The 13,251-nt window shown below is 35.1% G+C and overlaps 1 protein-coding gene across 3 annotated transcripts in view; it reads left to right on the plus strand.

Moving 5' to 3' along the window:
• Positions 1 to 11,053, plus strand: part of DNAJB14 (DnaJ heat shock protein family (Hsp40) member B14) — a 56,124-nt gene extending 45,071 nt beyond the window's left edge. For 2 of the 3 annotated variants that reach the window (XM_021101721.1, XM_021101724.1), the window contains 4 exons: positions 738 to 832; positions 1,633 to 1,742; positions 2,577 to 2,749; positions 5,918 to 11,053. In XM_021101721.1, the coding sequence (XP_020957380.1) occupies positions 738 to 832; positions 1,633 to 1,742; positions 2,577 to 2,749; positions 5,918 to 6,042 (503 nt within the window). In that variant the 3' untranslated portion in view covers positions 6,043 to 11,053. Of the gene's footprint in view, positions 1 to 737; positions 833 to 1,632; positions 1,743 to 2,576; positions 2,754 to 5,917 lie in introns of all 3 variants that reach the window. The other variant, XM_021101722.1, reaches the window with a different exon arrangement.

Raw genomic sequence — 13,251 nt, forward strand, 5'->3', positions numbered from 1 at the left:
CTATCAGCAATAGCTGTTTTTGGCTGGTCACCTTTTTTGAAAACTATTTCCATCAACAAGAAAATGTTTGAAAATTGTAGTCCACCCCATACCTTAGTATATTATACAGCTGTTTTTTTTTAACATTAAAAATGAATTAGAGCACTACCTTTTGATTTCTAGAGGTATTTGTGATTCACTGATAAATGCAGAAAACAGTTTCAGATTAATAATGGTCCAAGGTTTGTAAAACTAGCCAACCACAACTCTTATGTATGTAGTATTTGAGAGGGACTCTTACTCAGTTTTCATCAAGAACCTCTCTTTTAAGGGAAACAAAGAGTCATTTCCAGTTTTGTCAATCATTCACTCCCAAGAGGAGAGGGCAGTAAGCATTCATTTCTCAAACATGCATTGTTTTAGTTATTTGAAAAATTAAATAAAAATATAAAAGAAGGAGTTCCTGTCATGGCTCAGCAGATGTGAATCTGACTAGGAACCATGAGGTTGCGGGTTCAATCTATGGCTTCGCTCAGTGGGTTAAGGATCTGGCATTGCCGTGAGCTGTGGTGTAGATCACAGACGAGGCTCGCATCTGGTGTTGCTGTGGCTCTGGCGTAGGCCGGCAGCAACAGCTCCGGTTAGACCCCTAGCCTGGGAATCTCCATATACCTCTGGTGCGGCCCTCAAAAGACAAATATATATATAAAGAATATATAATTTTTCTCCCTAATTTAACCTTGCTTTTAATTTTCTAGGTAGTGTCCATTCATTTTCAAATGGACGAGCTGGTTATAGCCATCAACATCAGCATCGACATAGTGGACATGAAAGAGAAGAAGAAAGAGGAGATGTATGTTTATGATATGATTAGAAATTAGAAAATGGCAAATTTCAGCTCAGGAAAAGCAATTAGAGTTGTCTGAAAATAGGGCAAGTTGTTTAGAAGGAAGTAATGAGTTTTCTTTTACCAGAGGTGTTTGGTAGAGACTAGATGATCCCTTAGGGGGGCGGGGGGCGGCAGGGGTACACATCGGGGTGAGGGTGGGTGGGCAATGTGACACCTTCACATTTTATATTCTGTGATTCTAAGGAAGAGAAAACTGCAGTGTGCAGGTTTTGAAGGCAGATTCTTAATGTTGGTTGTAAAGAATTTAGAATCAATGAAAAACTTAAATTAGAAGTAACTTTCCTTGTTCTAATGCAGTTAGACCCAATTGCATATGGCGGTTAAATTACATAAAGTAGAAAGGTAAATGGGAAGAGCACTAGAATAGAAAGTACAAAGTCAGCCCCAGCTCTGCCGCTCTCCTCAGTGTCCGTGTTCCACCCTCAAATCCCAGGTAAAAATAGGTTTGTGACTGCTGCATATTGATAGAGTCTCTGTATATGAGAAAAAGAGGGAGACAGAGAATTTGCTCACGTTTAAAATGAGATCAGGTTATTATCAGTGTTTTCCAAGTCAGCATCAGGATCTCTAGGTAAAGCTGTATTTTTAAGAATCACCTCAGGAAGTCGGTATGATCAGGCAGATTTGAAAGCACTGAACCGTATGATCTCAAATGTCCTTTCTGCCTAAAAATGTTTGAAAACTGTTGGATTCTTGACAACTACAGTTATGTTATAATTTGTTATTCTTCGATTTTTTTATAGGGAGGTTTTTCTGTATTTATCCAGCTGATGCCCATTATTGTATTGATCCTCGTGTCATTATTAAGCCAGCTGATGGTCTCTAATCCTCCTTATTCCTTATATCCCAGATCGTAAGTAGCTAAATGGAGTTTTACAAAAAAAGAATTGTTGTTGCTCACCTGGCTTCCTTTAAAGGGCCTTGTGTTCTTTTAAACTTTTAAGTGTCAAATCTTCTATTACTACATGTGTACCTGATTTAAAAATCTCTAATTTTACAGGTAGTTACTCAAGCAATAAATTGTATTATGTTAGTTTACATTTCTGTTCTGTTGTGGATAAAGATGCAAGTGCTATATTCGAACTTGGTAGCAATTTAATCTAATAGGTAATGTGTTGACATCAAAGACAAAAAGCTTAAGACAAAAATACTTTAAAGACAAAAATAGAACTGTGATTGATCTTATGTAGATTTGTGTCATTAAAGGGGAAATGACTTCACTTTTCTGTTTATAACATATTGATTAAATAAAAGCAAATATTACTTTTTTGTTATATGAACTATTTTTCCACAATATACTTCATATATAAGAGGTCAAGACATACAGCCAATTTAATACAGCATCCATTCTAAAAAATTTTAATACAGTGAACATAAAGGTTTGGTAAATCATATTGTCAGTGATTTTTTTTTAAAGAAAAAGATTGATCTAAAAATAAATAATTTATTTCTTCCAAATAAGACTTTTATTAACTAAAATTTGAGGGAATGTGTAGGAACACAATATATTAGGATACGATTACTTTTTTATGACGTGAATGATGGTTTTAAGTAATTTGAAAGTGTAAATATTTGATAACCAGTGTTAACTTTTTAATTATTTTCATTGTTGTTAGCTTGATTTGTAGTAGCAGATCAGAATGTACATTTTAATTAAAAGAATTTTGATCAAACATTTCTTTTACAGTGGATCAGGGCAAACGATTAAAATGCAGACAGAAAACTTGGGTGTCGTTTATTATGTCAACAAGGACTTTAAAAATGAATATAAAGGAATGTTACTACAAAAAGTAGAAAAGAGTGTGGAAGAAGATTATGTGACTAATATTCGAAATAATTGCTGGAAAGAAAGACAACAAAGTAAGTATATCAAATGTTTAACATTTAAAAACTTATTCATGGTCTTTGGAATTGATTACTATAGATTTCCCTACTCAAGAAATGTTCTAGAATTGTCTGGCACGTAGTCTGAGCCCAATACTTAAATGAGACAATACCTTTTAATGTACATGTGGCCTTGTAACAGTATTTGGTACATAGCAAGGACTTGGTAAATAGTATTTCTGTTATTGTTGTTACTAAAAGATTTGGGTGGAGGAGTTCCTGTCATGGCTCAGTGGTTAACGAATATGACTATCATCCATGAGGACACAGGTTCCATCCCTGGCCTCGCTCAGTGGGTTAAGGATCCTGCCTTGCCGTGGGCTGTGGTGTTGGTCACAGATGTGGCTCAGATCTGGCATTGCTGTGTCTGTGGAGTAAGCTGGCAGCTCCAGCTCCAGTTTGACTCCTAATCTGGGAACCTCTACAGGTTGTGAGTGTGGCCCTGAAAAAGGGGAAAAAAAAAAAAATGTGGCCCCAAATGCCAGTATTGCTGAATTTGAGAAAACTTGCATTAGCCAAAGGTCTTAAGGGAAGTATTTACCAAATCCCAAATCTTATTTAACTTTGTTTCACTTAATTTTTTGCTTTATGGTACCTTGTAACAATCCTTGGAACATCACAGGTGTGGAGTAAATTTTTGATGAATACATGAATAATTGGATGAATGATTAATGAATTCATAGGAATGAATATATGCTTATTTGGTGTTAAAAGAATGACTAGCACATTTGATATATCCATTTTTAAATACAAGTTTTAGTCTCTAGCCAAATATGGATGATTTGGGGGTTGTGCATACTTGTATCCTATTACCTTAAATAATTAGGAATTGACTGTGTAAATATAAAGAAAGAAGAAAAAGATTCATATTTATGCATGTGAGTGTCATGTTGGTATAAAAGTGCAGGCTCGGACTTCCCGTCATGGCGCAGTGGTTAACGACTCCGACTGGGAACCATGAGGTGGCGGGTTCGATCCCTGCCCTTGCTCAGTGGGTTAAGGATCCGGCGTTGCCGTGAGCTGTGGTGTAGGTTGCAGACGCGGCTCGGATTCGGATCCCACATTGCTGTGGTTCTGGCGTAGACTGGCAGCTACAGCTCCAACTGGACCCCTAGCCTGGGAACCTCCATGTGCTGCGGGAATGGCCCTAGAAAAGGCAAAAAAAAAAAAAAAAAAAAAAAAAAAGTGCAGGCTCTGGGACTATCTTATAATATCCTGGCTCCACCAACATATAACCTTGGTCAAATTTCTTCATCTCTCTAAATGTCAGTTATCTCATCATTAAAATGTGGACCATAACAGGTAATATGTTTTGGATAACACCTGGCATAATGCCTTGCATCCAAAAGTGTCTATATTATTATTTATTATAATTATTGTTATTTTTTACTCCATCCCTAGCATGAACTAAGGGGTTTTTCTTGGCATAATTGAGTTTAATCTTGTAACAATCTGGCAAGATAAATATCAATAGGTTTCATAAACTCTTCAGTCCACCTTCTGTCCATTATACCACATTGTCTACAGCAGTATTGTACACATTTCTGCGTGTCTTTTAAAGTTACTATCAGAAATTGTAGATAAATCTGATTTAATAAGTCATAATCTACAAAACAACTTGCCTGTGTTCAGAAGTATCAATGAAACAAGATAAAACTCTTAATTAAAAGACCGCAGAGACTTGACAACTAAATACGCTGTGTGATCCTGGACAGGGAGGAAATTGCTGTAATTGTCATTGGGACAATTGGTGAAATTTAAATATGGACATCTTAGATAATGGTATTATGTCATTGTTAAATTTCTGAATTTGAAATTCATATTACGGTTATGTAAGAGAATGCCCTTGTTCTTAGGAGAAATATGCTGAAGTAATTAGGAATGAAAGGCCATGATGTTTGCAACTTATTCTTCAGAAGTTCTACAAAATAATAAAAACCACCACCACAACAGCAGCTTTTGGGAAGAATCATCTGCAAATGGATTTTACAAGTGTCTCCTTTGTAAATAAAAGGAGTAGAGTGATTTTGATTCACTTGTTAAATCCTGGCCTGATTGATCATTTCTGAAGATCTTTTTAAAAAGTGAATTCTGGGAGTTCCCATCATGGCGCAGTGGTTAACGAGTCCGACTAGGAACCATGAGGTTGCGGGTTCGATCCCTGGCCTTGCTCAGTGGGTTAAGGATCCGGCGTTGCTGTGAGCTGTGATGAAGGTTGCAGACGAGGCTCAGATCCCGAGTTGCTGTGGCTCTGGCATAGGCCGGCGGCTGCAGCTCTGATTCAACCCCTAGCCTGGACACCTCCATATGCTGTGGGAGTGGCCCAAGAAATGGTAAAAAGACAAAAAAAAATTAAAAAAAAAAGTGAATTCTGAAGAATACGCTCTTCTCTGTGAGTGTATTTTGAATGTGGTCCTGACTAAGATCTTCTCATTTGGCCACTGTTTTTGGTTACATCTTATCTAAGTGCTCCCACCCTTTAGAAGTGTTAAGAAATAGTGAAATGGCTGAGACTAACAGGAAAATAGCAAGGAAAAGTTCCCTCAAGAATGTTTGATTTCTAGTCCATTTATTTTTCTTAACAAATGCTGTCCACATATTGGAGGACGCCATAGAAAGATTATTTTCTGAATACCAATATTATGATTGTATAGCAAGGTTTTTTCCTTTCGTGTTCTTTTAATAAGTTTATTAAGTATGTTTTTAATTCAAGCAAACTCAGAACAAGAATTCACATTTTTCCACTCACATCTTGGCATAACTAATTAAATCTAGAACCTTAATAGACAGTCACAGCAAAACAACCACTGGTAGTATTGAATAGAATATGACATCTTTGGGATAAGAGGTCTAGATGATGCTTCTAGAGCAGTAGTTTTTAACTACTCCTCTGGGGACAGGATGGAGGAGGGAAAGGGTTGATAGGATACTATCCTTATTTTCTCTTCTAGAGGAGCTCTCTGTTTGTTGTACATGGTAGGATTCCAGATGGCTTTTAGGTCTGGTACTTGGATTTCTTTGTTTTTTAAAAAAGTCAGATAATAGAAATATATTGAAGGGCTTCTGTGAAACATCATCTGAGTTTAAACAGCTAGATGATCTAAGTTATTATTTACTTAGCAAAATATCTTTGTGTCTTAACAGAAACAGATATGCAGTACGCAGCAAAAGTGTACCGTGATGAACGACTCCGAAGGAAGGCAGATGCCTTGAGCATGGACAACTGTAAAGAACTGGAGCGGCTGACCAGTATTTATAAAGGAGGATGAACTGGAATTTTATTTATACCTTTTAGAATACTCTTTATTTTTCCTGTAAGTAAGTTTAGTTTCATCATGAGAGCTAAAGAAAAAGATTTGATGTTGAAAACTAAACTGAATAGTTGGTCCCTGAAATCTTGGACTGTTTATGACCTACTGGCTCCTTTAAATAATAAGAAACTGAAAACTAAAATTCATATTTTAGTTATGCTTCTGCAGTTATTTTCACTTTAAAAGCTTATATGATTCCTAACTAAAAATGTCTTGAGAAAGGATTATCACACCTGTAGCAGTTTCTGGTTTTCGATTCTCCATTTTTTTTCCCTTGTCATATTTGTAAATACTTATGGAATGATCATTTTGTATATATTCAGGTTATTGCTTTTTTATTTAAATTCTTTTGGTGTTTAGCTCCATGAAACACTCAAGTTTAAATTGATGGAATAAATGTTCTATGACAGAATTACATTTTCTTTGTCAGATGTCTAATGTGTGGAGTTTACAATGAAACTTTATCAAAAAGAAAGAAAATAGCAAAAGCTGTTTAACTTTGTGTAAAGTCTTGTAGCATTATCAGCTAGAGGGAATTGATATTTTTAATATTGCCATTATATTCCAAAATATATATTGAGACAAATGAACTGGTGTAAAGTATCAGTTTGCTGTTTATTTAGTTTTATGAATTGCTAAGCCATGCATAGAAATGAAATGCTATACTGATATTTTTTATTTATTTTTTGTCTTTTTGCCATTTTCTTGGGCCACTCCCGCGGCATACGGAGGTTCCCAGGCTAGGGGGTGAATCGGAGCTGTTAGACGCCCGCCTACGCCAGAGCCACAGCAACGCAGGATCCGAGCCGCATCTGCGACCTACACCACAGCTCATGGCAACGCGGGATCCTTAACCCACTGAGCAAGGCCAGGGACCGAACCTGCAACCTCATGGTTCCTAGTCGGATTCGTTAACCACTGCGCCACAACGGGAACTCTGAAATGCTATACTGATAGATTTTAAAGAAAGTATGAGGAAATGGCTATATAAATACTAACCAAAAAGGGTCTTCAGCAGTAAATTATAGTTATATCATTTGCAATCCCAATAACTAAAAGACCCCCAAATGTTTATATATATATGTTTTTGAAGGCTGCTAAAACTTACGAAGAAAAGGACCTGTTTTTTTCCCCCATGGAAATTTGCAGTTTCTTTTTAGTGATCACTTAAGCAGGATCCAAAAGTAAATAGATTCTTATTATTGTCTAAGTAAGAAGAAAAATTAATACTGAAATGACGCTTTTGTGCCTTTTAACCTGATTGCCAACTCTTAAACATATAACTAGATTACAGCACACTTACTTGATCAGAGCATGATCTGTTTGGCCATATGCAACAGTAAGCAGAACTATAGCAGCAGGTAGAATAGTGATTTGTAGCAAGTTATCCTTATAAAAATTTGAGCTAAAATCTATTCACCATTGAATAATTCAATTAATCCTGTAGGAATAAGCTCCTTATAATTAAATCCATAATATAAATTAGAAAAATCAGCTGGAAATTGAAGTTTTTGGTGCCTGTATATTGGGTATGAAACTATTTGATTTCTAGTCTTCTCTGTTTAACAGTTGTAATATTTTAATGGTTTTGCTTTCATACTCATTTAACAGAACATGAACACGTCTTTGGGAGTTTTTGTGTGTGTTTTAGAGTGGCAGTGTTATTTAAAGATTTTTTTCTGAATGTAGTTAATTTATATAGCATCCATTGAATAGAATTTCCCAAATGACCATTCTTTTTAAAATGTTCTCTTGCACCCCCTTTTCTAGATAAATCAATAGAAACACCTGATTGAATTAGTAGTTTAACTAAACAACATGCTGTCCTATGAAAACTAGACAGCTTAACCAACTTTCTTTTAGAAATGCAACCATAAAAAAAAATAGTATGCTAGAAAGAAAATATCATTTAAAATATTTTCTTCAGCCTATAGAATGAGTTTCTGAAAAATAAGGTCATAGCATTCTAATTAACTTTGAAGGTTTATATGCATCAGGAAACTTATACAAATTTAAGTGAAAAAATTATACCCCTTTTTTTCCAGTTTTAATGGGAAATTTATACTACTATAATTGACGCTTCTGTGAATTGAACTCATGTTGACTGATTCTTTTTCCCTTAATCCCGTTTTTAAGGGGATAGATGAAGTTACCAAGTGAAGTTATTTATATATTATGGAGTCATACATGGCTTTTGAACAGTATTATATTTCAGTTGCATTACATTATGTTTCATAAAATATATTTGATAAAATAAAATTTTCGAAGAACTGTGGGAAATGACTAATCGAGTGCCTGACAGATTAGCCACATGTAAGGTGTGCAAGTAAAGAGTAGGTTCTTAACGTCACCTTCATCGTGGTGTAAAGGCCTGTCCAAGGGTCTTAGAATTTAGGGTGAATTCTACAAAGTAAAAAAATGGCAAATACGTTGAAATGTAAGACTTTCACATTTGCTCCTCTTCTAACAAAAGTTCCACCGTTTTGCCGTCTTGTTTTTAGTTTCCTGGGTTTTGCAATTTCATTTGATGATTTGTACTGTTCATTTTAATCATTGCCTGACCGCCCTTAATCTCTGAGTACTGCTTTACTGGCTTTTCTAACTGGTGTTTTAGAAGCTTGGCAACAGTAATATTTATTAATGCTTTACATTTTTATCCCTTTTTAAACACACACACACTAACATCATTGTCCTTGTGAGGAGTTAGGGGAAAGTAAATAGTACCTTTTCTCCTCCTCCTTTGAGTCCTTGTTTCCAAACAGGTGCTAGTCATTTGTAAATCTTGGAATCTATTTTGATCTAATCTGAGAATTCAATTCTCAGCAATGAGAAATAATTGACGATAATAAATGAAAACAATATGTTTTGGGAACAGACTGCATTCGAATGCTTAAACATTTGTTTCATAATCATTACATTCTTATTTATGATTTGCAAAGATTTGGTAGAGAAAAGTTCAAGCCATTCTGCTTTTATGTTAGCTCAGGTGTTATTTGGAACACGAAGGTAGAATTCCAGCCCTTTGCTTTACTTGCACTTTTAAGCTTAAGTGTTATTCCTGTTAAATCCTAAGTTATACTAGTATGTAAAATGGTTACTGAAAGAAATAGTTAATTTCTTGATTTCCCCTTGTTAATCTGTAATATTTTTAATGCAGCTGTTATTTAACAAATGTGACATAGTAATGTTATTTAATAATGAAGTCTTAAACATTAAAAAAAGTAGATCTCCCACCTGTGTTAAGGCAGTGAACTATTTCTTGATGTTGGCCTGAGGACCAAACGAGCCATCTTTTTAGTTAAGAAAGGACCAAATGGTTTAAACAGAGAATTTGTGCATTTTTTAGCTTCCCCATTTGAAGCTTGGATTCAGTCCCACTCATACTACTACTGCCTGTCTTCACACTGAGTGAATTAACTAAAAGGGCATTCATAGTCTTTTAACTGAACAGAAAGACTTCTGAAAATGAACATTATATCGTAATTTTAATCTGTACTAGATAGCTGAAAAACCTTGTCTCTTGGCCGTATTGGACTACTGCCTAGTTAAAATCCATGAAAATCTCTATAACTTCCAAAGTTTTTTAATTCTAATTTTTAAGTTCAAAGAGAAAGTGGATAGAATGAAGATCTTCAAGAATTCTTTAATAATCCCTTTAATAATCTGGCAGGCAACACAGTCCTAGAATTCAGGCTTCCTTTTTGGTTTTATTACTATTAAATGACAGTGTCATATAAATGGAAACATTTTCCCTCAAAACATTAATTCAGAACATATTCCTTATATTAAGGATTATGTAACCACGTTTTTTGTATATTCCTTGTGTGTAACTTTCCTGTTGGTACGTGATTCCTTTTCCTTTAATTTTATTATCTGCTGGTTTGGGGGCCAATAGATTTGTGAATATTTTGTGGATGTGTCTATGTATAGGTGTGTATATATATATACATATATATATATATATTTTCCAGCTAATACCTCAAATGTGTGATTGTTTAATATATACCACACTATGTTTGCACAGAGCAGGGCTTCCATTAGCAGTGGATTTTCTTATTTCTAACTTGGAAAATCAGTCCACAGAATTTCATTGGTGTGAATTTTTTCTGTTCATCTCTTACATATTTTAAAACAAGATTATTATCATAAGGCCCATACTTCAAGTATAATTGTACCTTTCTATATCTAGCAGTCTGGAAATTTGTAGGGGGTAAGAAGTGTTTCTTGAAATGTCTGAGTTTAGTAAATTATTATTAAAAATTGGAATTACTGGTTGCCACGCTGTCTGGTAACTGCATAGCAGATGACATCGAGCATGACTGTGAATGTGTTTCATTCATTTCAGCACAGGAGTTGGGACATTCTCATCTGATATTCTGCTCTGCCATTGAAGAGCACCACTAAAATAGAGATGTTTTAGTGACATTGGAGTTATCTTAAGCATCAGTTTTTTAAGTGAATTGTTTTGGCTTCTATATGGATGGATGCCTATATCAATGAGAAGAAAGAAACTCACAATAAATGATATTTTTGTAATTTATTTGTATTAAGAAATGCTCCTTTTTTGTTTTTTGTTTTTTTCAATTTTTGGATTGCTACATAAGACTTTCCCATTTAAAGTTTAGATCATGTGTTTTTAAAAGCTGCAGGTAATTTTCAAGGTGTGATGGAATTTTAATGGAAGCCTTGTATAAGTTAAATGAAGTGAACCTGATAAAGGAGATCTTTATTTGTCTATAGTGCATTCAAGATTATACAATTAGATTTAAAATGAAATGTCTGATTTGTAATATATTTAATGTTATATCAGACTTATATAAAATTTTCTGTGTGAGAACTCTGTTAAAGAAAATGCATTTGATTTTTAATGAATGTTTTACTGAATGGTTTATGATGATTTTTTTTGTCTTTCCGTCTCTACAGTTTATCTCAATATATGAATAAAAAGAAGGTCTGTTCTCACTGTAAAGGATTTGTTTTTATCATGTTTTATATTCTTTTTTTTTTTTTTTTTTTTTTTTTTGCTTTTTAGAGCTGAACCCACAGCATATGGAGGCTCCCAGACTAGGGGTCGAATCAGAGCTACAGCTGCCAGCCTACACCACAGCCACAGCAACACAGGATCCAAGCCTCATCTGCAACCTCCACCACAGCTCATGGCAATGCCGGATCCTCAACCCACTGAGCGAGGCCAGGGATCAAACCCATAACCTCATGATTCCTAATCAGATTTGTTCTGCTGCACCACAACGGGAACTCCCTGTTTTATATTCTTGATATTTCCTTCCTTTCATTCATGCAACCATTCAACAAATGTACGAATGCTTGCTATAACCCAAGCAGTAATATGGGAGTTAATCACTGAAAAAGACAAATCCTTATGAAGTTTGCATCTAGCAAAGGAAATAAATGTTAAGTAAATAACTATAATTTTGATGAATGCTACAAAAAAATTACAAAGTACAAACAAAAGCATATATCTAGAAGACTTAATCTACTCTGGGAGAATCAGGAAATGTTTCTCTGAAAAAATGAGCTAAAGCCGAAACCTGAAAGATGAGGTAGCTAGGAAGGAGGTGAATGCTAGATAAATATTCCAGGCAGAGTGTGCTAAGTTGATAGAAAGTCATAGAGACTTTACAGAAGAGAAAATTTGTATGATTATGTCACAGGAAGCCAGGCTAAATTAGAGAATTAAGATTAGGGCCATATATATGAGACCATATATAAACGATTATGATGGTAATTGTATTTTACCCTAAGTCAATAGAAAAAAATTGAGATTTTTAGTGAAGGAGTTAACATGATGAGGTTTGCGCTTTTAAAATAAACATTTTAGTTGCCATGCATAAAAGACTGGCGGGCCAAAGTGAATGTATGAGGATAGGAAGTTATTGTCAAAGTAGAGAGGATCTTGGCTTGCACCAGAGCAGTACTGCAGATAGTGACTTTAAGATACAGGCACAAGTAGAATCAAGAGAATTATTTGATTGATTGGATTTGGGATAAATGGAGGCAGTGATTTAAAACTTCGCAAAAATTTGGCTATTAACGAAAAAATAGATTTTTTTTGATCAGCAATAACATTATTTTAGGAAGGTAAAGTTGGCCTTTAAGTGACTGTTGATACAGTTTTGCTGAATAGAATAATGATTTAAATGAAGGCTTGAAAAAATAATGGGTGTAAAAATCATTGTTAAGAAAAGAACATGAGGAAGGAGAGAGCAAACATGATACCTGACTGATAGAATCATGGAACACAGACATAGATCAGGAAACAGATTTACTGGAGTTTTTAGGAGCTTTTGAGTTAGAAGTGATAGACTTTATGTAGAAATATCCAGCATCCAACAAGCAGCTAAAAATGTGAACTTACAACTCAGATGAAAGGTGCAGATTTAGGGTTCATATTCTCAGAACACTGGAAAGAGAAAAACAGCAGAGGAACTGAAGACAAGTTTTAAGTGTCTTCCTTTAAGAGGAGACTAAAGTGGGTGAGGAGCTAAAATAAGTGCAGTGTCCTGAGAAATGAAGGAAAATAAAGTGATCTTTAATGACATGTTGCTATGGAACTGTCAAGTTTATTTGAAATGACTGGCGGTCAGTTGTAACATCTGGGAGCTTTTTAGTTTGCCACTTCATCCTCCTAGGGATAACTAGGAAATAAGTATCCAACTTATGTGCTGAGCAATAGTTAATTCCTTTTGCACTTTTAGGGGCTGGAGTTGAAATACAGTCAAAGGCAAGTTCCCACAGACCTCATTTTTCTACCACCCACTGTAGATTTTTGTTAAATGTGCAAACAAGCAAGGCACTAAACAAACAAAAACAATATAGGCAGTCCTTAAAGGCACAGCCTTCTAAGTTGCTAGTGAAAAAGGCTGTTCAATGTCTGCATATGTCGAGGCTTGAGGTACAAAAATAACAGATCTCCAGAAAAATCATGGATCGTTGATTCAATCTAGACAAGGCTTGGAGTCACAGCACGTGGGCAGCACCAGCGGAAAAGCCAAAAGAGACTAAGAAACTGGGATCAGAAGCCTGTGGACCTGGGACTTCTCATCACGGGCAATCTATTGCTGACGGTATGTTAAGACCACCCCTTCAAATTTCTTCATCTACAAGAAGAGGCTTTAGGATAATGGACCCTAAAGAAAAAAAACAAAA

Source organism: Sus scrofa, chromosome 8 (genome assembly GCF_000003025.6).
Source record: "Sus scrofa isolate TJ Tabasco breed Duroc chromosome 8, Sscrofa11.1, whole genome shotgun sequence".
In the NCBI taxonomy this organism is placed as follows: domain Eukaryota; kingdom Metazoa; phylum Chordata; class Mammalia; order Artiodactyla; family Suidae; genus Sus; species Sus scrofa.